Source organism: Theropithecus gelada, chromosome 1, assembly GCF_003255815.1.
Source record: "Theropithecus gelada isolate Dixy chromosome 1, Tgel_1.0, whole genome shotgun sequence".
Taxonomy (NCBI): Eukaryota; Metazoa; Chordata; class Mammalia; order Primates; family Cercopithecidae; genus Theropithecus; species Theropithecus gelada.
Genome location: NC_037668.1, coordinates 206,295,836 through 206,322,893, shown reverse-complemented (window position 1 = coordinate 206,322,893; position 27,058 = coordinate 206,295,836). Strand labels below are relative to the sequence as shown.

Genomic DNA, 27,058 nt, shown 5'->3' with positions numbered 1-27,058 from the left:
TTTGCTACTTTTATCTACATAATTTCACTTCTCCAGTTCTAAAATCCCATTTTTCCTTTTTAAAAAGACTATCCCAATGTATTTAATAGGTAAACTCATAAAATTATAGAGGTTGACTGTAAACAAAGTGTTATTTAGATGAATTATGACAGCTCACTATCTTAGAATATTATGAAATCCTTAACAGAGTTATTAGTTGGTTCTTAAGGCCAACTGCCCGATTCCCCTCTTGTCCTCTCACCCCAGATGTATACGTTTACTCAAATATCAGATTTGTTTCAACCGAAGTCAAGCAGGTCTAAATAAATGAGACTACATCCTTAGAACAAGTAGGCTGAGTCAGGAGAATGGAGGGGAAGGGATTTATTGGACACTCAAATATATGCTCTAGAGAGTTCTGAGGCTTGGTTTTTTTCTCACCTTCATTTGAATGTAAATTTTCTTGTCAATAATAACAAAGCTTCTGGCCTTGGAAATAGAGCAGCCAGTTCTTATCCTGTCTCAGAAAGAAAATGGGACGTGGGTTGGATCCTCTGCTGTCTGGGCAGTGTGTATGTATGTCCAGCTGTCAGCACTGAAGCCATAGGGAATTTTGACAAGTGAATATTTTTAGTTTGCAGCAGTGCTTGTGTCCAAATGCAAGCCTAGTTCTATCCCGGGACTGTGGGACTGCCACAGCTCTTACCAGATCCGTTAAATAAAGGTTGCTGCAGTAGACTTAAGTATTAGGCTTAGCTTGAGGTTTAACGAAGCCTTGGTCTGAGAGAATGAGGAATGTTAGTGTATGGATTCTGGAGTCCCTCCTTTACTTTATATTATGATGGAGCTGAAGAAGTATGTTGCTAGCTTTCTGATATACCCCGGGAGTATTTAGTAGTTGATACCACATTTCAGTTGTTTTCCAGGTTTCTGAAAGAGACTCTGGTGAGAGAGATATCTTTACTGAACATTTCATTCTGTTTCATTATTGATTTCATTATTGGTTTACTGGAATCACCTTTGTTATAAACCAGCTACAGTTCTTTACTGTGATTCACTGGAGTTATTTCTGGCTCCTAAGTTTCACCTAGCAAACTGGTCAAAAGTAGGCATGACTGGCAAATACCTGTGAGTGGTGAACTTGTGCCATGCCATGTGTGTAGCAAGGTGTTTTCTTTGGAGTCAGAGTATGGCAGCTGTCCTAAGACACTTGAGGGCCTTGAAATCTGCTTTAGTCACATCCACTGATTCCCATGGGCCCAGGAGCTTCTTAGATGGAAATGCAAATCTTGTTCTAGATCCTGTTAGGATCTCGACACAGGCTGGTGTGTCCGATGGCTGGCAAGAGAGGGGTGTGAAGTTGACAGTACAACAGTCAGTAATGAGGTCTCATGAAATGTCAGTTGTCCAGTTGTTTGGCCTTTGCCTGAATGAGAGTTCACAGAAATAGCAAGCCCACAAGACTCTCCGAGTCAGAGAGGAAGTATGCCAGGCTGCTGATGGCTCTGCTTAGCATACCGTGCACACCCTGGGCTCCCAAACAGCTGTATTCCAGGACTCCCCATTCAAGAGCTGGATGGGAGAAGAGAAGAGGAAGGGGTTTCCTCCTGGAAATGCCAGAGCAGACTGAGGCAAGCTGCCTTTGTGTCCTGGGGCAATGGAGACAAAGATGGCCTTCAGATGATGTGGCACATGGCACTGGCAGTGGTCTCAGATAAGCAGCAGGTAAAGGAGCAGAGGATGAGCAAACAGGGACAGCAGCCACTGGGGCAGAATGACGTCTGAGGCTGAGGATGATGGTGCAGCAATTCTACTGGGTGCAGAGGAAGCAGGGGGCACTGAGATGCACAGGCATTGGAGTGAGTGAGTATTCTGCGGTATTAATGGTGGACTCTAATTACAGCCAGGGCCAAATAACTGGGGGGCTGAAATTCTCCTCTCACAGCGGAAGAGACGTCAACTAACATCGTTGTCCACAGTGGGAAGTGGTCATTCTCAGGTCACATTGTAGTATTCATATAGATTCCAACAATCACAGATGTCACCAACATCTGTGTAATAATTGGTAATCATAGTAGTTTCTCTGATGCACTTTAAGATCCTGAAATGTCTTCTGAGTCACTCAGGAGCAAATAATGTTTACAATAAAATGAGGTTAGGCATTTTTATTGTACTTAATATTTTTTGAAAATGATTGTCTGTTCTCAGTAAATGTGGTATCTCATTGATTTAGGTAATTGAGTTGATCAGAAACATTGATTCGTCAATCTCTGGGTGAATAGAAATTTTTCTTCTTGACCCTGCTAAAGTAGTAGCTCAATAAATTCATAATGTTAGGTATTGAGTAGTATATGCACACCGTCTCATATCCCCACACTCAAGGTGCAGATCATTTTCCTCGCTGTGCAGTTGGGGATCTCCTGGCCTTGACAGGGTCCCAACGCCCATGAACTGCAATGCCATAGCATCCATCAGTGTAGGTAGCTGATTCAGTCAGATTGTAAACAGGTGATATTTCCTTTTATAGTCTCTCAGCACTTAGTCGAGATCCGAATACATTCAGGATATATGGGTAGTTGACTCTACCTGCTCAACTCTTAAGTTTATCCAGCATGCAGTAAATGTTTCCTGATGTCTGCTAAGGTCACCCAGGCAGATGTCGCATGCCTTTCTTGCATAGTGTGTTGTCATTAGGGTAATAATATGGATGAGACTGCTGTCATCACTTTGCTGCTCAAGGGAAATGAGTATCATTTTGCCTTATTTTACTAAGAGAGTCAGCTATGAATTTTGATTAAAGGCTCTATTTTACAGCTTGATAATAAAAGTGAACAGTGTTATGGATTGATGTCTTTCGGGAATTGGCAATGTCTGATAATCTGTCAGCCTTTTAGGCTCAGATTGCTGGTAGTAAGATTAAGACCTCTGATTGCATGAGTGAGAAGTAGTTCCTCTTTGGGGGACATAAGAAAAGTATAAAAATGCCTCCAGTTTCTTACTGGTCTTGGGAGGAAGTCCCAGGGCTTCCAGCATGAATGTGGCATTGACTGTAAGATAGGATTACAGCAGGAGCTCCTCAATTGCTATTAGATTCTTTGTGGTACACTGTATAAATGTACATATTTAGCAGATGTTTTCAAGATAGTAAAAAATGTAACAAATGAATATAATCGTATAGCCAGAGTTATTTTTTTATGGCAACAAAACATTTTAATGTTTATATACATATATCACAATTTCCATTGGAATTTCTACCTTACCAGACCTTAATTTGGTTTGTTTTTTCCTTATAGTCTTACATATTTACAAGAAATACATAAAATTCAAATAAAGAAGTAAAAGGTATTACTAGAGAGAGAAACTTTTAAAAGTTTGTAGCCTTTTTTTCTTTCCAACTTAGAAGATCATCCTAATTACTATATGAAGTGTATAAGATTAAGTATTTCCACAGTTCTATTTTTAAGTAAATGGTTGAACCTTGACTTCCTGTCCGTTTTGGAAACCTGGCAAATCCCACATGGCCGTAGCCGTACATTTAGTTTGTTAGGGTTTCTGACATGTCTCCAGCTGTATTCTGGGGTTTCTGGGTTATTCTTTGTAGCATCTCACACAGTGACAGTTGCCTACTCTTTTGCTTATTCACTCATGGGAATTGTTCTGGCATGCTGTCCTAGAACAATTCTCAGCTTCTGTAGTTTTAATTTTACTGGAAGTTAGTTTGTCTGATACGCTTTGCCAAGTAATTATATTTCTCCCCCATTTCAGCTGAGCTTTCAGCACAAGATCGGGATCCTTTATTGCAAGGCAGGCCAGAGCACGGAGGAGGAGATGTACAACAATGAGACGGCGGGACCAGCTTTTGAAGAATTCCTTGATCTTCTGGGCCAGAGAGTCCGACTGAAAGGATTTAGTAAATATCGAGCTCAGCTGGACAATAAGAGTAAGTTTAATGTTGGTGTGTGTGCACATTTTTAATTCTCCAAAGGCAGGCATGCTGCGTAAATCCAAGTAAGTGATCACATGCCCTCCTGTTCCCGACCCCAGAAGCAGCCTAGAAAGCTTATTTGGAATAGACTTTAGATTTCCTCAGATGAACAAAGGAAACACATTTCTCAAGAGGTATATGCTTCACGTTGTAAGCTCAAAGGGTCAATTCTTTTTCCTTTGTAACACCAGCAGAGAGATTCCCCAGTGTTTCATGAAGAATTGTTTAATATTTTCTTCTTTCTTTTACCCTAACCTCTTCGATTATACCCTTGTTTCAGTATACCAAGGACGAGCACTGCATTTATTTCTAAGAGACAAAATATTAACACATCCATTCATGCTGTGTTATTGGGCTTATTTTGTTCATTTCTAGATTTATGATGTTAACCAGGGAGGTGGAGCAGTGGTTAAAAAGCGAATGCATCTTCACACAATATCCCCTTATGACAGACTTGCACATGTACCCCCTGGATCTAAAATTTAAAAAAAAAAAAAAACAATGGCTAATGCATCTTATTTTTCAAGGATTTTATTTAGATCCCCTTGAGTGGAGCACCTACTAGCTGTACAGTGCCAGATTGACTGGCCAATCCAAAACATGGGCTTTATGCCCTCCTAGGATGCATGAATTTCTCTAATAGCTACACATAGATAATCATGTTTCTCCTGATGTCTGTAAGTTCTATATATTTTATCTTTGTGCTGTTATTTAGTTGCTATGAGTACCTGAAATACCAGGCAGAGTAATTTGATGTATATTGGAAAATTCGGCTTATTATCAAACAAGTGCTTGCTCTTTGAATGAAAAGAGATGAACAGAGAGTCTAAACTTGGAGGATCTGAAGGAGCTTCTTTACACGACTCCTAGAAGGAATGGTGACGTGGAAGTTTTCTGTGTGGGAGCGTCAGGGTGTGGCCGAGCTGCGATTGGAACCAAGGTGGCCTAATGCCATGTCTTCCTGCCTTCTGTTCTCCTTAGTCGCCAAGCCCTGTCCCTAAGTCTACTCAACTTGGGACTATCACTGATACTCCATCTGGATGAGGGTGGCACCTATAGTCAGTTCTGTTGTTAGACCTGTTTTTGAAAGTAGCAGTTACAGGATAGTTCACAAGCCCCTGTGACGGTATAAACTCACACATGGGGCCCCTAGTTGTCCTTTGCACACGCCAGGGCTGGAGCTGGACTGTTAATATGTGTAATGCCCATGCCTCAGAAATAATTCATAGTACCCAAAATGTGAATATCCATGTATTTTAAGAAAGACAAATGAGATCTTCTCTGATTTCCTTTTTTTTTCGAACTCCTCTTTTCCGTAAAGAACCATTCACCCCCTAGAGATGCTGATATTCTGTCCTTAAGGATGTCCCTCCAGGAAAACCACTGCTGATGTGAACTATTACTGTGATTGTGTGTCGTCTGTCTTCAGTGAATTGGATTGAGAAAACATTTAAAGAATTTCTGATCTGTGTCTTCTGTAAAACTACAACATAGATAATCCAAGTATTTTCCTACATATAGAATTTACATTGGCTTTACATTTTTATGACGTAGGCCTTATCTATGATACATTGCAGATGTAGTATTAAGCACCTTAGCTCAAGGAGATGAGAATATAACAACTAGAGTTTGATATGTTGACTTTAATAATAAATCTGTAAGTTATTTTTATGAGCAAGGCATTCTGTGAGATGCGAAGAAGTCTGATATTCTTTTAGTAGAGAGGAGATATGTAAGAATTAGGTATGGGAGAATGGTCAGATAAAAATTACGTCTTTTGAGGCACAGACAAATAAAAATCTTCCTTCTAGAATTTGGGGGACTTGAGTTCTAGTTAGAAGTCTGTCTGCCCATAAAACTTAGGTCAAATCTGGGCCTCAGATTCCTCACAAGGAAAGCTCAGGATGTTGGGCTAGAATATCTGGGATTTCCCTTTCAGCTCTAAAATGGGTTGTTTCTCTCTTGAACATAAAATGAAATGGGATAGGAACATAGAGGATTTGAGCCACTAAGATGCTCTGTTCACTAGAGCAGAGTACAGAATCCCAGCCATGGAAAGCCTTTATTGAGCTAGGTGCAGAGAATGATAAAACTGATAGCCTGTATCCCTTTTTGAATAGAAATATTTATAGCAAACCCCAGAACAACAAGCCTTGTTAGTGTGTATTGTCCATTATCTGGCTGATATTTGACATAAAAACTTTCAGAATATTTAATTTTAGAAATTCCTCTTTTAGTATGGCTTGAGATAGACAAATTATTATCACATTTTAAGAAGTAGTTCTCCCCCTCCCCACGTCCCGGCCAGTGCATCTTTCTTTCTTCCTTGCAATTTCCTAAATCTGAAACCTAATACCAGTCAGCATTTCTCTTTCCGAATTCGAACCACCCCGATAGCAGTGTTGTGATGGGTGTCACTGAACGTACCAGGCCTTCTCATCATCCAGCCTTTGGTTTTGTCATCAGTGAGTCCATTGTGCATGGAAGGAGCATCCATCCTGCCGTGGGACTGTGCTGGCTCACATCCAGAGCCACGTTCACTGTCAAGGTTCTGAGCCAAGAGAATTAAAATGGAATGTGGCTTTCTAAGAAGTCCTTTGAAAATAACAAATGTGTGTTTAGTGAATAGTTAAAAGGAATTTTTTTTTTTATTTTGGGACTGATTTATATATAACTTTTTAGATGAATATTCTCTCTGTCCATCTGTAAATTAATTTCTTGGTAACTATATGTAAACACTAACTATTCGCCTTATTCATGAAAATGCCTTTTATGAATGACTTCAGAGCGTCTAAGATCTCTATGAGACATTTCTTCTAGAGCGTTTTCAGGTCTGTTTCTGTATTGGATATAAATATTGGAAAGAAAGACATACTACAGGGTTCAGAAAGAAAATATTAAGTCCATGAAGGTTGAATGGTTGCGTGTTTTTAAAGTAAAAATTCAGATTTTTAGATTAAAAAAAGATTAAGATGACTACATAGAGGTTTCCCCAACAAACACAATGGAATAAATGCTGTTAGCAACACTGTTTCTTGTTGATTAAAAAGTAAAGAAATAAGACTATGTATAGATCAAGAATTGACAAATAAATTGAATGCCATTTACATTTTCCTTTTTGTATATCTTTTTGTCTTCATTATCCATGTGCAAAAAGTCATTCAGAAATTTACTCCAAAATTACTTCAGTGTTTTATAGTCAGCAGGTTAGTTTCAATGTGTGAAACTCTCAATCTGAGATACTCTTATTGATAATACAGATGGAATTTGAATTTTCAAAGAATCATTCTCCTTTTCAAAAGATGAATAGTTTTATGATTAATAGGAGTTCAAATGTCATCGTTTTTTAACATATGTGTCACTGGATAATATACTGTAAGTGATCACATTCATTCTCCATATTCTTCATTCACGTAATGTATCACTGTACTTCCTGTTGAAAGGAGAAAACAATTAATTACATTCAGGGAAAGACATATTCTAAATAACATTTTTTGTTTTCATTTCCATATTCAATCAATCTTATTTCATTTTTCTGGGTTCTGGAAGATCAAGTGCCCAAGAATAACTAAGAATTAACTGTAAAACACACACACACACACATACACACACACACACGCACACATGCACACATGGATGTGGCCAGGCCATCTGCCAGTTTGTCACACCCTTCAGATAATTGCACCCAGACCTGCACCAGCTTCTCCTCCACTGCTCACCTATGCACTTGGTGGCAAAAGCACTTCGCTTTCAGTGGATCACCTAAATCCACACTGTGAGGGCGAGAACAGAGAAGAAAAGCAAAGAAACTGAAGGTGCAGTAGAGAGCGGTGGAGAAGGAAAGGAACCCCTCAGTCCGCAGTCCTGGAGCGGGAGGTGGTAGTAACAGTGCTTGGTGACAGCTGAAGGGCATTGTCCAGATTCTGGTTGGGTGGAGCTTGGTGTTTTTGTTTTTTGTTTTTGCAACAATAACCTTTTAAATATTAAAGCACTAATTTTGTAGTGGCTTACCTTGCTTCTGTAATTCATCTTTGTTTTCAGCTGATTCCACGGGCACGCACTCTCTCTATACCACATACAAAGACTACGAACTCATGTTCCACGTGTCAACCCTGCTTCCCTACATGCCCAACAACAGACAACAGGTATGTCCTCCCCAGCCTGGAGCTTTTTATCCTGAGTGTGGAATCTGAGGTGGGCCCACGATGATATTGATGCATTTAGAACTTGCAAAGAATCAGTGAGGGTTTTTCTTGAATAGCTTTAATCATCTTTGACTCTTTGATCACTTGGGATTATTTGGGTTTTAAAGGGCGTATTGTTGCACTTTTTTCTTATAAAACTTACAAACTCTTCTGCACTCAGATTTATTGCTTGCTAGGCAAAATCTTTTCTTAAGAGAAACTTGTCTCAACTATGTTAATTACGAAAAGGCCAACCATGTTGACCTGACCTCGGTTTTTGCGTATGGGTAAATAGCTCATTTATAGAGAATACTATTTGCAGTTGTTACTGGTGCTATTTTCAGCTGTTCCTCTCCTTTTCGTTTTTGTTGTTTTAAATGGATTTACTGGTCAAAATTTCTTGACCCTTTTAAAGAGAAAAAAATCAGAGTGCATCATGCTCTGAATATAGTAAGAATTAAGTAAGAATTAAGTCACTCAGTAAGAATTAAGAACCTTTGAAAACTTGAATGATGCATAAATCATTATAAAATAATTTACTTTTCGGTATAACTGTAAAATTGGTCGAGCAAAGTTTTTTTTTACAAAGATTACTAGAAATTATGGCCATTTTTATCTTATGCTAGAAATATTTGAAATGCTTTGTCTACTGTGAGCTTGAGAAGACTTGGAGGATCACTTGAGATAGCAAAGGACCTACGTTTGGGATAGAGGATCTATGGGATATAGCTAAGGCTCCATTTCACATCTTGTTTAGAATCTTCTGGGCTCTGCCCATGTTAAGCTGAAGATTTTTTGAAGAATATTGACTGCTTGAGTTTCTGAAGATTTGTTTACAGAAAGGTTTGTGAATTACTGGGATCTTATAACTGATTCGTTGACATAATTTAATTTTAGGGATTTGATTGTATTTAGGTTAAATCCAGAGTTAAAGTTTGTTTTCACATTTAGGAGATAGTTCTCTGGATGTCACTTAACTGATACTCCTTTGCTCTAAATCTATTAAAGTACCAAGGACTACATAGGAATTGCTCAATAGGTATTTGTCAAATGAGTGAAATTTAATTGTCACAGAGAATTTTTCCTCTTTTAAAAACACTCATAAAAGTGTATATATATTTAGTCTAATTCTGCATTTTTTTTCCCAAAGAGGAAACCAGCCAACTACCTCCCCTTCTCCCATCACTAGTTGGAAGAAGCACCTTAGCCTAAGATCCTCCACCTAGGATGAGAAAGCAGGCTCCTGGTCCCCAGTCTCTTCTCATAGTAATTGCTAGCTGGGTTTTCTTGCCATTTTCCATCTCATGCTTATCTCAATCTCTTGTCCTTTCTGAATTTTCTAGTGTTTTCTAATAATCATAGTTCTTCCTACCACCTTCAAAAAAATCTATCTCTAGATCTGTGTATTTTTAAAGATAGACTTAAAATCACTAGATCACATGTATGTATTTAATGTATATTTTAACCTAAGGGATTTTAGCTCTCAAAAATTTATTTGCAATAATGCCAAACAGATTCACTGGATCTTAAGAGGCTTAATTTAGACCAGGACAGTTGTCCAGCAAATACTTGTGAATCATTCAGTAATTAAACTCTGTGGGAGTTGTTGCTCAGAAAACTGATAGGGCTTACTCAAGCCAAGAAAATCTGTCAGTACTTTAGCAGAAATAGAGCCAGTGACTTTTGACCCCCGTCATCGAGTATTCAAACCACAAAGCCCTTCCAGTTCCCTAATTACTTGAGTCATTGGACTTCAGGCTGAATTGGCCCTGGCATTTCACATGTGGCAACCTCCAGAGGTTTGAAGTCTTTACTTTTACCAGAACTCAAAACTGGCTTTCCCACCCCCTTTCATTGAAGAGTAATCAAAATCTGTAGGCATTAGAGTTTTGTGTACCTGACTTCATTTCACTGAAACTAGCCTTGAAAAAATGTGCGCACAAAAATCAGGACAGCAAAGCAGTGAAATTGTAGATGCAACTGGCGGGTAGAGGAGCATGTGTGTGTGCTAAACTTCCCCAACTGGAAAGTAAAAGAAAAGTCCATGTAAGTTGAGGCTATACATTATAAACTCGTGAAAGCTGGGATTTGTATCTGTTTTGTTCCCTGAAGTGTCCCTGTGTGCCCAGAACAGTATCCAGAACATGGTAAGAAGTCAACAAACATTTGTTGAATGATTAATGAATGAATGACTGAACCTTTCTTAGGGATAGAGAATTAGGCAAATTAATACATGTAAAGCACTTAAAATAGTTCCAGGCATGGAACTAAGTTTTAGTTGTTATTCTTTTATAATTCATTAGATATCGAGCCACTCATATTTTGGATGACTTAATTTGCATTTTATTTTCCTGTATGCAGTCCTAAAGATCTATTATGAAAAACTAAGATTCTGAATGGTTAAGAAAGTGAGAGACTAAATTTATCAATTATTTCAGAAAATTATTCTTTGACATTTTAATATTTTGCAATCACAGGTTGTCATCAGAATGTTCTGTTTGTGGATAAGTAATGCCACTTGCAATCTTGGGACATGTATTTTCCAAATTTGTTATGAGTTGTATTGACTCCATTTCTCTCACCCTCCCCAACCATGCCCACAAATTATGTTAATACCAAAGGCAGAAATGTCTGAAATGACCAGCTGGGTTCATGAGTGCAATTTGAAGCCACAGGACTTAGCAAAGTTAACTGGCCCCTACATGAATTATGCCTGTAACCTTGGCTGCTTACACTACAGTTTGTGACCATTTAACTGGTCCAGACTCGTCCACATCAGATCTAATTTCTTGTGTTCCTTCTTGTAATAAATCAAGCTGGATGCCGATTCCAGGATGTATTAAAAGTCTTCAGAGAGTTTACCACAGTTGCAAAAGAGCTTTAATCTTTGCAATGGTCTCTGACTCTTGCGTAGAAAAACTCAATAGACCAAAAGAATGATAAGAAACCCTGCTCTTGGAGTTATTTTCTCTCTTCAAAAGTTAAGTCCTGCAAGTCTCTCTGCATCTGTCTGGCAGTCCATCCACTTTTCCCAGGGCTGTCTTCCCCTGTGTGCTTTCCTTCTGCTTGCCCTGGAGACAGGTCATGGTTAAGCCATCGTGGGATGTCATCAGTGGGAAGAACTTCACAAATTAGCTTTAAACTTCACTTTGGCAAAGAAATTCTTTCTTCAAAGTAGGCATATAAAGTAGAGGTGCCTCAGTGCCTGGCACACAGTAACCTATTTCTTTTTTAATGTATGCGTAACATTTTAGCTGCTCTGTTGTGAAGGGGTACCTGTTGCCTTATGGAGGTGTCTAATGAGTAAGACCAAGCCCCTAGGTTTCTGAGATGCTAATTAAAGGATACTGGTCTTATTCTAGTAATGGGCTTGAGGTAATGATGTTACATTTGGGCTAAGCCTGGAGCCGTTTTCTCCATAGTGGATAGGGTGATTGTAAGCTCCTGCCTTAAAGAGTTTGCGTACTTCCTTAAGTCCCTAGTCGGTGTTACTAAGGACTCGTGTGAATACTGGAACAACCTGCCTTACTAAGTGCTATGAACCCTTGGGTCCTGACTATACTTGGGTTCACCTGTGCATAATACTGTAGAATATTTTGGGAGGATAAAATGCTTATTTAGTTTTCCATGAGTAGCTTTATTCCCAGACCCTAAGTAGGAGCATATACTTATACTACGTCACAAAGATCGTTACTTAGAGTGAGGGTTGGTATTGCCTAGTGTCAGAAAGAAGAAAGAGATGTTTATATCTGCACAATCCTGTTATCATCTTTACTTTGTTATGAAGTCCTTAAAAATCTGCATTATTAGATCGTTTTGTTTCTTCGTTTGCAAAGTGTTCATTTCTTAACTCATTTGTACATTTACTCTTGTTATTGGTAAAATATCATGATTATGTGAAATGGTAAATCAGTGACAAATCCTTCAAACATTAATTAAATGTAATATCCTCTTCTTGCCCATCAGAAGTAAGAACAGTTCACTAACATTCACTTTTTTGCAGGAGGTGGGCAAGATTTTTCTTTCTTTTGTATTTATGTAGTAAGGTGTATAAGTTGCCCTTTCTTAATTATTATTTAGAATGCTTTTCTACATTAACTTTTTCTGTAGGAAACTCTATACGTCTCTTAAAAATCAAGGCATAATTCTAACCACTGGTGCAAACTCTTGAGGATAGTGTATGTGAGGGGATATGTGTGTTTATGTACATGCATGTGTATGTATAAGTGCAAAATTAGGGCCATCTCCCTAAAGGAGGAAAAGCCAACCCTCCGGGTGAAGGGGAAGAGCTTTCCAGGTAAGAGATTAGGAGCTGCAAAGTTCCTTGGGTGGGAATCAGTTGTCCTGTAGGAGGGACAAGATGCTGTCTAGATGGTAAGGAGCCAGGTGATGAGGTCAGAGTGGTAGGAAGGGATCAGTCATGTCAGAGGAGTCTTTGTCAGCCCCCTTTTTAGTAACAGGATTTAGATTCAAACCCAAGGATCAGGATTGAGAACCTGTGATTGCTTTCTTAAGTATATGGATTTGCTTCTTTCTAAAGACCTTCTCTGGAGACCTGCCTTCTCCAACTTCAGATGACCTTCCTCTTCTCTGACTCTTACGAGCTTCTGAATCATATCCTGACTGTTCTCTTTCGTGTTGTACAGCCTGGTTTCCCCCAGCATTAGGTGCAAAACAGTTTGTTTCTGTCTTACTGGGTTAAAAAAATAATAATTTAACAAATGAGCCCGTATACATAGAAGCCAGCAGATACTATCTCATTCAGCTTTCAGTTTTCATCCAAGTGTGCTATCTGATACTTATTTTCACTTCCTGGTTTTTTTCCTTCTCAGTTTGCTTTTTGAGTTTTTTCCTCTCATTAAATTTTTTTTTTACACTGATATATCATATTGTATGTATTTTGGGATTACATGCTATATTTTGAAACCTGCATACAATGTGTATTGATCACATCAGGGTAATTGGCATATCTATCACCACAAACACTTATCTTTGTGTTGAGAGCATTTCAAATTTTTTTTGCAGCTATTTTGAAATACACAATAAGTTGCTGTTAATGATAGTTTCCCTAGTGTACTCTCGAATAATTAGAACTTACTCCTTCTATCTTACTGTATTTTTGCACTAAGTTGAAACTGGTCTTGTGAGATCCCGGTTTGTTTAAGGAACTGACACTAAACCTACGGCCGTAAATGGTATTTCTGTAGCATCTATATGCTTTTGCCATGGAATTGGGTGAAGACTCACATTTTCTCTTTCCTTGTCATAACAAGAGCTTATTCCTGTTTCACAGCTGGAATCAAGCGTTAGAAATTTAGTAGAAATGACTATGTAAATCTATCTAATACAATATTTATTAACTCCCTGTTGCAGCTGAAAGCACTAATAAGTTGGTTCTCTTGACATTACTGAAAATCGTAATTAGCTTTGCATACCTAGAAAGAAGTTTGCCCCAGAAGATGTCATTCCTGTAATTCCCTCAAACAAATAGTGCCATCCGGTTTTGCCAGGCTGCGTTTGTTTCTGGTTTGCCATCCCTTTTCCCAATTTACAGACTCTGATTGTATAGAATTTCATTGACCAGTTAGAAAAAAGCATAAACTACTAAAGAAAACATTTGCCTTTAAGAAGTTTAAGAAATTACTTATTTCATGTTTGACAAAGTCCTAAAACAGAAAAATGAATAATATTTCTGTTAATTTTCCAGATTATTTTCTTAATCTCTGAAACAAATTCAAGCATCCTACTAATGGATAGTGTTCATTTTTCTTATTTTATTCTCCTTCAAAGAGCTTTAGATTTTACCCTTCCTAATGAATCTCCTTGTTTCCACCCCCAATGGTTTATTTTTTTCCTACACAGTGCATTATGTGGCCACGGCTAAATTAACTAGACTTTAAAAAACATTTTTTGGCCCATTTTACAAAGCAAAAGAATGTGTCTAGAAAGGGACAACAGTGCTTTGGCATGTTGTCAAGGTAACCAGACTTTAGCTTGTGCTTTAACTTGTGCTTTAAATAGTCCTGTGGTGAAGTAGAGAATCAGACCCAACATCTTCCTTCAGGAGGAAGAGAAATTGGAGTAACTGTCCAATTTGCTGTTGCAGTCTTAACGGCCACGAAGCACTGACTAACAAGGCCCTCCCTGCACCCTGTGTTTAATTGACAGGGCTGGACAACATGAAGCCACACTGGCAATCACTCAGGAAGTAGGAGGTGCTGAACTCACTGCCTGACCTTGGCCAAAGTGAGCTCCATCTTTTGACAGTCTGAGAATTCCTGTGTTTCAAGGGCATTGAATAAAGGAGAGTGTGAACTGCTGTGTTTTGTAGTCTACAAATACATTGAACACAACGATGGGCATATTTTTAAAAACTATTCCTGATTTTTCCTTGTCTTATTACAATACATATGAATCATGTATTTCAATTTTGGGAGAAAGGAGCAAAGAATGTCCTTGCCAAATATAGTTTTCACTGATTATTTACATGCATTTGAAATGGCACATTTTAAATATCTAGCAAACTTTTTTAAAACCACATTTTTAAATGAGGTGGCTCATTGGGTCTGTATTATGATGTATTAATACATGTTTCCAAACTTCACTCAGACAGTAAGATGATTTTTGTGTGTTTATAACTTTGACCATGGGGATTTAAGTAGGAATTTTTCAGCATATGAATCAGCAATTTAACTGGCCTGTAGAAAACTCTGAAAGAATGAACATTTCATTCCCACTTTTCCAGGCCTTTTATCATGCTAAATCGCACAAGTCAGGGACCTGACAATGAAATCCTTTTTGTATCTGGGTTTAAAAGGCTTTAAAAGTTGAACTTAATGGTCTTTACGTGGAATATGTGCTGTAGGTGCCAAATAAATTTAAGGGTAAAGTCGTGGTCTTTCATATTGCTAGTGAAAAGAGGTTTACTATCTGAGATTGTCACATTCCAGCAATGACATCACCAAGTTGTGTAAGGATTGGTTTATGTATTAAAACTGAAGATCACAAACTTTGAGAGCTCAGATCTATGCCTTCATTTGTATAAGCTGACAGAGTGCCTTTATGTGGATTTATGGGCATGTGTTCATAGGAAGGAAGTGGTCACAATTTTAATGCATGATGTGATGTGTCAGTAAATGTATATTTGGATTATTTGTTTATTTGTTAAACAAATGTGTATTGGGTACCTCCTTTGCCTGGCACACCATTAGAAACTAGGAAACCGAAAGTCAGTATGACACTTCTGTGCCCTCATGAAGGTTATGACCTGAGGCAGAAGAAGTAAACCAACCGTTAGAAGACCGTGCAACAACCAGTGTAATAGAAATAGGCCTGGGCAATAGGAAGTTTCTTTCAGATGAGGTGGGATCTACAGAGACAACTGCATTGTCCGGGAGAAACCTGGAGTGAAGGGGGCTTTCTTGGCAGAAGGAACATCCAAAGTAAAGGCATTGTTCAAGTGTTACTGCTCTGAGCGTCATTCCCCCTGCCAGATTTATGATTTATAAAATTATGAACGATTGGGCTTCTGATTATTAATCCAGTGGAATTCTGTGTTTCTGAATTACATTTTAAATGGCCAGGGTTCAGTTAATTGGTTTGTATTATTGCCCACCAAAATGACCGTGTTCTGTATTTTTGTCGCAAAAATGCATGTTACTGTGGGAGCACAGGCTAGAAGCTGAGGCCTGCCGGTATGATAGTGTAGGACCTTTCAGCAAACCTGTACCCTCTCTTGGACTTCATCTTCCAGAGCTTAACCTACAACCTTTTTTAAAGCATTGTGAGCTCTGATGTGCTATTATTTTAGGGGTTTAAAAAAGGAACTGGATAAAGACAAAAAGGAGAGAGAGTACAAATTGAATTTTAAAATAAAAGAGATAAATGTTTAGGCTTTTCTTACCGTGGGTCTTTTGGATGAAGCCCATTTTGCTTTTTCTATGCCAAATTTAGGAGCACTAACTTCCAAAGAATGACTGTGCTTTTTTAAAATCACTCCTTCAAGTTGAAGGATGAGCGAATTGCATATATTTATGTATTTTGTTTTAAAGAAAAACTTGTTTGTAACTCTTCACTTTCTTGACCACAGCTACTGAGGAAAAGGCACATAGGAAATGACATCGTGACCATCGTCTTCCAGGAGCCTGGGGCACTTCCTTTTACTCCAAAAAGCATCCGGTCTCACTTTCAGCATGTCTTTGTCATAGTCAAAGTGCATAATCCATGTACCGAAAATGTGTGTTATAGGTGAGTCAGTAATCCCTGATCTGTCATTCTCCCAGGTTTATTTCAACAGGGCATCTTTTCCCAAAAGTATCTTTGTTTGCCAATTATTATTTCCAACTTCGTGATTTTCTAATTACTGAGACACTTTCTGTAAGAATAATTGCCTTCTTCCCATTTTGCCCCCTTGACAAAGTGAAATGCCTAGCACTTTCAAATGGTGGATTACACGTTTCCTCTGTTTTTTCCTAAAAACTTCAGCCAGAACCAATAGCTTAATTGGTGTCCTCCTCTGAGTTGGATGAAGTGGCTAGTTAAGTGCTTATCTAGGAGAAGTAAGTATTGTGGCAGTAAAACATTTCTTTTCATCAAAGATCCTGGATCTTTGCAGGGCTGGTGAAACAAGGAGTTGATACTTGGGTGACTTCAAAAGGGCACTTGCATGCCTTGGAATCCCAAGACTGGCTCTGACAAGGCCTGCTTTTCTGCTTAACTGCTACTCCCAGACTCCGTGTTAGGAAATAACTGCAGCCAAGTGATCATATCATGTGGGGTATTGGTAAAACAATGGGTCTTTGACCGAGTTTGAAACCAGCTTTACCACTTATCATAGGGCTTTGTGTGACTTATTTTATTTTTCTTAGCATTTGATTCCTCATCTTAAAATTGAAGATAATGGTAATGATAGTACCTACTTCAGTATGTGGTTATGATGAACAAATAGCTTAAATTATGTAAAACACCTACTAGAGTTCCTGGAATTCATCCAAGGTTATTTTCATTTATCATCTTAAAACAGTAGTTGCCAATTCAGCTGCCCACTGGGCCTAGTTCAGAGACATGACTATTCCTTGTAAGAAAGTGAAGACTACAGAGCTTACTGCCTAAAGGCAAAAGAGAAATTAGTCTCTCTGTGAGAAGTTGCCAATTTACATCCCACCCTACAGATGCCCAAGCCATCTTAGAACAAAATCTGAAAACCAGCAGTTCTTACCCTGAATTTTACCTCCCAGTCACTGTGTTAAACATAGCCCTAGTCTATGGCTCTACTGTGCTGTGTTCTAATGCAGTACACCTGGCATCTCTATATTTTCCTCCAGAGTCATTCTTACACACATCTGGGTTTAAGACCACTGGCCTAAATGCTCAGAACTACTTTTTAAAAGTGATATTTGAAAGAATGTAGTATCTACTCTATACAAATGATAGGCTTAAAATAGATAGTATTGGTACAAACCTGGTGAGTTAGCCTTTTTTCCTGGGAGCTCATCCAGCGCATGGTAATTCTGAAGAGTAAAATGAACCTTCCTAATGGGTTGGGAAAACTGAAATATAAGGCTTTATTGTATTGTATTTGGTGTTATTTTATGGGTAGCTATCTTTAGGTCAAATCAAGTATTTTAAATTACTTGCTATCTTTATGCTTGTATCATGAGGTAGTTCATTAGCAGGAAAAATTGTAAAGATAGGCAATACTTGTTCAGTTTATTTCTTTTAGGTTTTCTGGTTTTAATTAAACAACTGAGTTGTTTAATTAAATATTTTTGAATCTAATTAAATGTTTTGAATGTATTTAATGTTTTTGAAAACACCACAGAGATATCTTACATATAAACAAAGTACATCGCATTTTTTCTGTGATAAAGATAGCATATGCCAATCATTCAGAGATGGAGTGATTAGTTTTTAAGAAATCACATTGCTGTTACTAAATTAACCTTTGCTAATGAGATTCAAATGTAACATCAGTTCAGGTGCCTACATTTTTGGAAGTGCCTCATCAGCTTCATTGACCTTGCTTAAAAACATCGCTAGTATTTCTTAAACAGTCAATAATAATCTTGAGTAATCCTGTAGTCACATGAATTCCATAACATTTCATGAAACTGTCCTTACTCTGTCTCGTGGAATAAGGTTGGCATGCCCACATTTTCTAAAACCACCTTATTGGTCTGTTTCATGTGATACTCCTCTAAATATTCCAATGGAGAAATAAATGTATTAAAATAATTTCCAAGGAAATGATATAGTCCAGCTCGACAGCTTTCTTAAATTTTGCTGTGTCCTAATCCAGGGTGGCAACCTCCCGTGAAAGCTGTTTTTCTCCTGAGCTTTGTACGGGTGTTGAGTGGCAGTGTATTCTTGCTGACGTAGACCCTCAGTACCAACGCCAATTCATAGGCCTTACAGCTGTCAGAAGGGGCTGCGCGGTTGAGATCACCTCCTCTAATGAAAAGTGTGCAGCCTATCAGGTGTACCTGCCTGAGCAAAAGACCACAGTCCCACTCTACAGAGGGAGTCAGGCCTCCCCCATGAGCTCAGCAGAATGCTCAAGCAGTTATGCAGGGTCCACTGGAACTAGGAGAAATGAGGCAGCACACCCAAAGCCTCACGAAACATCTCGCTTTTAGCCTGAAAATATTTAAAAAGCAGACATGACAAAGTGCCTATTTCTTTATAAAAGACTCTTTAATTTGTAGCCAATGTTAAGCTGACTTTGAGGGATTTATGTTTTTATGTGCTTTCCAAGATAAACTCTACAAAATGCTCAGTAACGGAATGAGAATAGGCTTGGTAGCTAACAGTGAATTAAAAGTGGAGAGGTATCTACAGAAAATGATGACCGCCATTTTTAAGAAAATTTAATATGTAACATCTTCTGACAAAAATTAGGTGACAGGCTTAAATCATTTATTAAAACAACTATGATAGTAATAGTGACAGTAACAGCAACAATTCGGGTAATAAAAGCTTTACGTGCATTATTTTCTATCATCGTTACAGTGGGCTTTTGGGTATGATACTACTTTACCCTCCATTTTACGGATGAGGGCAGTGAGGCACTGAGGGATTATATCGTTAGCTCAGTCACTCAGGAGGTGGTAGAGCTGGATTCCCGTTACCTGACTCCAGTTTGCTCCTCGCACCTTTCTTTATTGTCCTTTGGCCAGCAGGCTTTATTGAAACGCTTTCATGCACATATTAAGGAATGTTTATCTTTCTATGTTTGCCTTTGCTGGAGGAGCCTTAAATATCTAAGGCCCCTAAATCATTAATAAATGCTATCGAATCATTTGGGTGAAATAAGGAGCTCTGATATAAGTTCTCGTTTCCACACATTGGGAATTATCTGAATCTGGCAAAAGAATATTTCTTCTGAACTTGACTCTATTTGGAATGTTAAGGATCATATGAGCTTTTGTAATCAAGGATTTCTTTTTTTTTTTTTTTTTTTTTTGAGACGGAGTCTCGCTCTGTCGCCCAGGCTGGAGTGCAGTGGCCAGATCTCGGCTCGCTGCAAGCTCCGCCTCCCGGGTTCACGCCATTCTCCTGCCTCAGCCTCCGGAGTAGCTGGGACTACAGGCGCCCGCCACCACTGTAATCAAGGATTTCTAATGGATTCCCATACCCAGAATATCATAATCATGGAATAGCCATGCTTACATTCTGCTGCTTTTCTTGTACAACTTTGAGATGTGCAAGAATACAGTTTATTGAACAAGAATATGGCATACATTGTAGAAAGAATCTCCAAGTAGATATTAGGGTCTATAATTGGATACAAGAAGAATTTCTCTAGTACATAATGGAGTCACCATGTCTCTCTTATTCACTATGTGACACCACAGTGGAGAATATTTACATATAAGAAATTTCCCCTGACATTGTAGCTTAAGTGCATACAAGCTGCAGTCAGAGGGTAGCATGAGATCTACAGAGTTAATGCGGAGAAGTAATGCACTAGAGTGCCAGATGACATTTGGCCGCCTCAGCATTCCATGGGTAAAATAGTGCTAGAAATCCGTACTCATTGTTGGAAGAGAGAACCAAATTTAGGAGCAGTGATACACTGGTTTATCGTACCCAGTATTTGCAGGGCAGGTTGCAGTGCACAGAGAGGCCCTTTGAGCTCATTGACAGTGTAGAGAAGAGAAGCCACAGGGTGTGGTTAGACTAATCTTTACAAGTTCAAACAGGAGCTTTAGGACCACTCTCTCAGAGTTAACATGGGGGATTGTAAGGGATAAATTAATTCCCAGTCTAGAATGGCCATCCTGAGGATGGTGGTGAGGGGAAAATGGGCCACACGTGATGTAGATCCCTGGCAGCGTCAACCTCTGTGATGTTTTTAAAGACCTTCCCTTCATTTAAGGACATAAGTCAAGTTCCCCCACATACATACCCTCTGGTGTAGTACGTATACTACCGTAAAGCACCACCAGGTGCTATTCATGAGTTTGGTGTATCTGTCCCAAAGCAAAGCAGTCATTCCTTCCCTTTCATATTGGTGAAGGCCCCATCTAGCCAGCTGTCTGTCTTGCCGCTACAGGTAATTAACGCTGCTGAAGAGATTGCAGATTAAAGCACAAGTGAGAGAGCCTGCAATTTTTCTAAAGTCTAACAAACCACATTTCAGAAGAGGAGTTTGCATCTGACAGAACAAATTTGGATGGAATGTTTTTTTTCCTTAATTTACTTTTTTTAGAATTTTCCACAATGATGAAAACAAAACAAAGATTGCTTCCTTTCTTTACTCCAACGTCAGCCTGGGCAGATGTGGGATTGGTACAGATTCTTGGTCTGTGGTAGCTACTCAGTAATTGGGGTGCTCTCAATGCTGCCAGTGATACCGGATCCATTCATTCACTCACTCGTCTTAATCCTTCCTTTGTTAATTCATTAGTCCACTCTATAATTTTTCTTATTCAGAAAAGGATATGAGATAACTAAAGCAACTCTCTGATGTAGGGGAGCGTTACTGGTTTAATAGATTAAGATGCTCATTATTAACACTATGCATTTGATCTCTTCAGTCCCTGAGTTCTCTTAAAACTTTGCTCCCATAAAACCTTCATTTAGATTTTCAAAATGTAACCAAGTGAGCATTTCCTTTAAAAAAGTGACACTTAAAATTTTTGGCCTTTGTAAGTATGATGACTCTGTCCCATGTCACTGAATCCCTTGCAGCTAACTTGGGCTAAACCCACTTTGGTCGGAAGCGTTACTGTTTTTCCCTGTGATAACCAGCCCACAGATTTTTAGAGTGTCAACCTGCTTATTCCACATGCTATGGATGTGTTACCCCCATATTAGTTTGGTAGCACTGCTGTACTAATACCACAGGCTAGGTGGCTTAAGCAGCAGACTTTTGTTCTCTCAGAGTTCTGGAGGCTGGAAGTCTAAGATCGAGGTGTCAGCAAAGGTTGGTTTCTCCTGAGGCCTCTCCCCTTGGCTTATGGATGGCTATCTTTTCCTTGTGTCTTCACATGGTCTTCTTTCTGTGTGCATACATCCCTGGTATCTCTTTATAAGCCCCAATTTTCTCGTCTTATAAGGACACCAGTCTGTTGGATTAGGGCCCACCCTAATGGCTTCACTGTAACTCAGTCACCTCCTTAAGGATCCTTTCTCCAGATAGCGTCACATTCCCAGGAACTATGGGTTATCTTGTCAACATGTGGATTTTGAGAGGGACAGAATTCAGCCCATTACACCTCCTGTCTACTAAGTTTAAAACATTTTGCTTAAACAACAACAAACCCTGGGTATCTAGAAATTAGGAGAACAAGAGTCTGCAGAATAGACCAGTTAAGTTGAAAGTGTATATATATGCCAAATTCGGAAAGATACACATTATGGTATCATAGCTTATCTCATTTTGTTTCCGTTTTTACTTCCTCAGTGTTGGAGTTTCCAGATCAAAAGATGTGCCCCCATTTGGCCCACCGATTCCCAAAGGTGTAACTTTTCCAAAGTCAGCCGTGTTCCGGGACTTCCTTTTAGCCAAAGTAATCAACGCAGAGAATGCAGCCCATAAGTCGGAAAAGTTTCGAGCAATGGCCACTCGAACGAGGCAAGAGTACTTGAAAGATCTGGCGGAGAACTTTGTCACAACTGCCACTGTGGATACCTCTGTGAAGTTCAGCTTCATTACACTGGGTGCAAAGAAAAAGGAGAAAGTAAAGCCAAGGAAGGATGCCCACTTGTTCAGCATTGGAGCCATCATGTGGCATGTGATAGCACGGGACTTCGGCCAGTCTGCTGACATTGAATGTCTTCTCGGGATTTCCAATGAGTTCATCATGTTGATTGAAAAGGATTCCAAGAATGTTGTATTTAACTGTTCCTGCCGGGATGTTATTGGGTGGACATCTGGATTAATGAGTATCAAAGTGTTTTATGAAAGAGGAGAATGTGTCCTCCTGTCCTCGGTAGACAACTGTGCTGAAGATATCAGGGAAATTGTTCAGCGATTAGTAGTAAGTACATGTTTTCTATTTTCCCTTATGTTTTCAATTCCAGATTCAAAATAACTTTCACTGGGGAAATCCTACCATGATTATAGCAATTAGGGAATGCATTACTATTTCTTACAGATACAGAGCTTAATTTCAAATGCTGGGTCCTTTTGAGGAGTTGTTGAATACATGAACAGTGGAGAAGCAACCATCATAAATTGATTGGAAGAGTTAAGCCAACCTGCAAAAGAGAACATTGAGATGTATTTTAGTAGCATTTGAAGGAAAAACAGAATTATCTGGGTAGAATGTCTGTTTATGGAGGCTGACATAACATACCTTCCCAGTGGGTAATTAACAGCAGAATTGCTGTTGAGTGTATGAATGATGAGTCCTATTTGCAGTTCAACCCTGCATGTTTATACAGCAGGTATTTTTGTGTAATGTGCCAGATTAAATATATTATTAATCTTAGAGCCACCGTTTCTTAAGGAAGTTTTTCAGAATTACACATTAATTTAGAAAGGCTTTTAAAAAGTCAGACCTAAAAAAGATTTTTGTGTATGTGATTTTTAGTGCAAAACCCTTATATTTTATCCATGGTGTTCAGTAGTCATATTTCTGCTCCCAATTTTAACAAAGTAAGAATTAGATTTTAGTTTGAGCATATAAAATAAAGCAGTAAGAATACATCAAACTATTTCCAGTTTTTATTTTTGGTAATATAAGAAAAAACATGCTTTGACAGTAGAATTTCTTGTGTGTATATCTTCCTCCAAAAGGGATGTTATTTATTTTTAATTAGAAAAGGTTTAGTTCACTATGGATCATGAAAAAAGGAGAAATTATATCCATTCCTTGTCCCCTTTCCTCCCACCAAATATAAATTACCCTTTTGTTGTTACAGACCATGTATAAGAGAAGGTAAAATCAGGGCAGTGTCTGCTGGCCTCGGAAAAGTAATTTCATTATTTGTGGAGACTGTTTACGGTAAAGGGCCTCAGTATGTTCAACAGTGTTATCAGGTATATGTGTGCAAGCCTAGATAAGGGGTTTGGGGTGATTAAGTAAATGATTAAATGCCTAGAGAATTGACTTGAGTTATACTGATGAGTCTCTGGATGCATTGTGCTTTTGCTAATTGCAAATACTTCTTTTCAGCATATCCACCAAATCATTATAATCTGTGCTTCTGAAAGTACAACACAAATACCACTTCACCAACCATGAAAATGTACTTTCCCTGGATATTTACACAGGGGCTCTTATACATTTGCTATTCCATGGACCCCGTCCTATTTTGCTAGAAAAGTGTATTGTCAGTGTGACCAAGATGCACAATATTACAAATCTATTTTAGGAATTATATTCTGTGTCTAGGATGACGTGCAACATGAGCTATTGGAAGCAAGCCAAACCAAAGACTGTTGAAGGGATTAGATCGTAAGTGTTGGTACAGGGTGGTAGTAACAGAAATGGGAAGAAAGAGAAGAATGCAGTCATCGTGGAGATGTTGGGAATGCCTGCCCGTTTGGCAGGTGGTTAACTCAGTGTCCATTCTCAGGCGGTGGAAAGTGGAACTAAAGGTGTCTGTCTTGCAGGTAACAGTACAGGAGGGGAATGAGAGTTTGTTCCTAGAGGGCCAGGCAGGGTTCACTTCCCAGATGTGCACCCCGTGCAGTTGCTCAGGGACCCACTCTCAGAAGAGTTTGTGCTTGACTGAATGCTCTGCCATTGCCATCTTGAAATTCTTCATAATTTTTTCATAAGGAGCCTTGCATTTTGATTTTTCATGGGGCCCCACAAATTACATAGCCAGTCCTGGCTAGGAGACTACAGTTTTCCTGTGATAATTGGGTCCATGGAGGAAGTCCAAATACATGGAGAACACCTTCCTTCAGACTTTGGGGATGTGAGGAAGCAATAAACAGAGGGGAAAAAGAAATAGCAAAAAGACAAAGTAGGGGAGATGGCAGGTGACTGGAGAAAATGAGCAGAAGAGCCAGAGCTGGAGGACTCTGGAAAGGCTCAGCCAATAACTCTTCATTCTGATACATGGATGATAAATTTCACCTGATAATTGCATTGATATTTGAAAGAAGGCTGGGTACATGTTATGTGTCATCTTTTGATAGGATTGCTTAGAACAGAGTTGAAAAAGAAGAGAACAAGATATATTTGTGTTGTGCGTATTACAGAACTACTTCTTCAAGTTTTAAGTTACTTCAGTTCATGACTTTAGAAACGTCAATATTCTAAAACGTTACCACTAACTAAAACCAGCAATCCCCTTTCTGCATTTTGCTGAGTCGTGAACTGTCATGGCTGTCTGGGAAAAGCTGATTGGCATTGTGTGCACTTGTGGTAACCATGGAAACATCAGACACAGTGGTGATACATGAACCAGCCCCAGTCCCACAGCTGTACTTACTGTCATAGGTCTTATTAAATAGGTATCTGTGTATTCAGAGCATGTTTCATAGAAATAGAGTGTTCATTAAACTGAAACTTCATACATTGCCTCTGGGCTTTTGGGGATAGGAGTATGATACCTCCCAACTTGAAATTCCCACAGATAGGTGATGTCATAGTCATCAGATGATATTTAATGAGCCCATGTTTTTCTTTCATTGCATGTAAACTATGCTCAGTGAGTGCTTTTGAAGACTACATTAGTGCTGCTTTAATGTACCAAGTGGGATGCAAACCACCATTCTTCTTTCATGTTCCTTTTTGTGGGACTGCTGTTGACTCTCTCTCACTCTTGAGTAAGGTACATACACTGGGGCTTCCACTGCTTGGGGCTGCCCTCAGCCCCAGGAGACAGGCCCAGTGGAGGAGAGGCAGCCCATAGGCCCAGAGGGACTCTCTGCTGCCTGCCAGAGCACCATCCTGCACACTTGTCTTGTGAACAGATGGCCAAGGAGTCTGGCTGGCCTGCCCCCGCCATGGATCTGAATGGTCCTCAGCACTCGGGCAAGCACAGACAAGGACCCTAGGGGACAGAACACTCTACAGTATGTCCCCAGGACTGGTGTGTAGAGAACATTTAGTTTTCTTAAAGCTCTGACTTTCTGTGTTTGCCCTTCGTGAACCTCAGAGTGGGCTCTTAAGCGTTAGCTTTCAAGTGTTTTGGGGTGTTTTTCTTTAAATTGTCTAATGATTTTTAGTGCTTGCTGACTGAAACTCGTAATGGTCTCCAAAATCTTTACGTTTTACGTCGCAAAAATCCATCTAGAACAATGGGATTTATATGCTTAAAAGCCAAGTCACTTGACACAATAAAGGAAAAAGGGGAATTATCTCAGTCCATCTGAAGCTCCCAAGCTCTGGGTCAGTGACATCTAAGAAAGCAGGACACCTGTATCAAGAATAGATTTGACTTAGAGTGAAGAATGAAACCATCGTTGTGCTTCTATTATTTTCTTTGCACTTGATGCTAATGTTAATTGTGATCAGCTCTGAACTTAGATGTGTCCTTGTCTTGTCACTTGGACAGTTTAAGGAAAAGGCAGAGAGAGACGGGCTGGGCTGTGAGGGCCCAAAGGAGAGGGCTGGCATGGAGGCCCATACGTGCACCTTTGGTAGAGCCCCATGGCAGCTTGGGCAGGAAGGGCATCTCTAACAGTCTCCTTCCCCCTTAGATAGTGACGAGAGGCTGCGAGACTGTGGAAATGACCCTGAGGAGGAATGGGCTGGGCCAGCTTGGCTTCCATGTGAATTTTGAAGGAATTGTCGCAGATGTGGAACCTTTTGGCTTTGCCTGGAAGGCTGGCCTTCGCCAAGGGAGCCGCCTCGTGGAGATCTGCAAAGTCGCCGTGGCCACTCTGACGCACGAGCAGATGATCGACCTGCTCCGCACTTCTGTGACTGTGAAGGTGGTCATCATCCAGCCCCACGACGACGGCTCCCCCCGAAGGTAAGGCGTGCCAGGCCCAAGTAATGCTCACTCCTCCTTCACCTCTGTAGCAGGTGGCTGTCCTCACTGCCCCTGCAAGGTCCTCAGAAAATGCAGTCAAGTGCATCTTGGTACAATGTTGTTGCGATGTCTCTCATTCGAGGAATTGAAAAGGAGCTTTAAAATATGTAATAAATGATAAAAAGTAATTTTCTAAGCAGTTTATTGGGACATTGACTACATAAAAGCTGAGCTATTCTGAACTAACAGGAAGAGCACCTGCCTGGTTCCCCTGGACCAGTCAGACTTATATCTAAGAGGAAATAATTCTGCATCACAGCTCAGCCTTGAACACATTAAATACCATTCAGTTAGAATATCCTCCCATAACATGAAGCCATTGATTATTTAAAAAATATTTAATAAACCAATACTTGTAGGTATGAAAGAATGTTGGAACAGCGCATGTACTCTGTGTGGTGACTACTCCATTCTCAATTGGAGCTTGAGAGATGTTGAACTGGTTCAGGGCGTTGTCATAAACTGTCAG

General features: G+C 39.4%; 1 protein-coding gene across 1 annotated transcript in view; it reads left to right on the top strand.

The window, feature by feature from the left end:
• SIPA1L2 (signal induced proliferation associated 1 like 2) overlaps positions 1 to 27,058 on the top strand; it is a 235,720-nt gene that overhangs the window by 146,094 nt on the left and 62,568 nt on the right. The window contains exons 5-9 of the mRNA XM_025358354.1: positions 3,745 to 3,919; positions 8,006 to 8,109; positions 16,238 to 16,395; positions 22,055 to 22,631; positions 26,255 to 26,529. Coding sequence (XP_025214139.1) covers positions 3,745 to 3,919; positions 8,006 to 8,109; positions 16,238 to 16,395; positions 22,055 to 22,631; positions 26,255 to 26,529 — 1,289 coding nt within the window. The remainder of the gene's footprint in view (positions 1 to 3,744; positions 3,920 to 8,005; positions 8,110 to 16,237; positions 16,396 to 22,054; positions 22,632 to 26,254; positions 26,530 to 27,058) is intronic.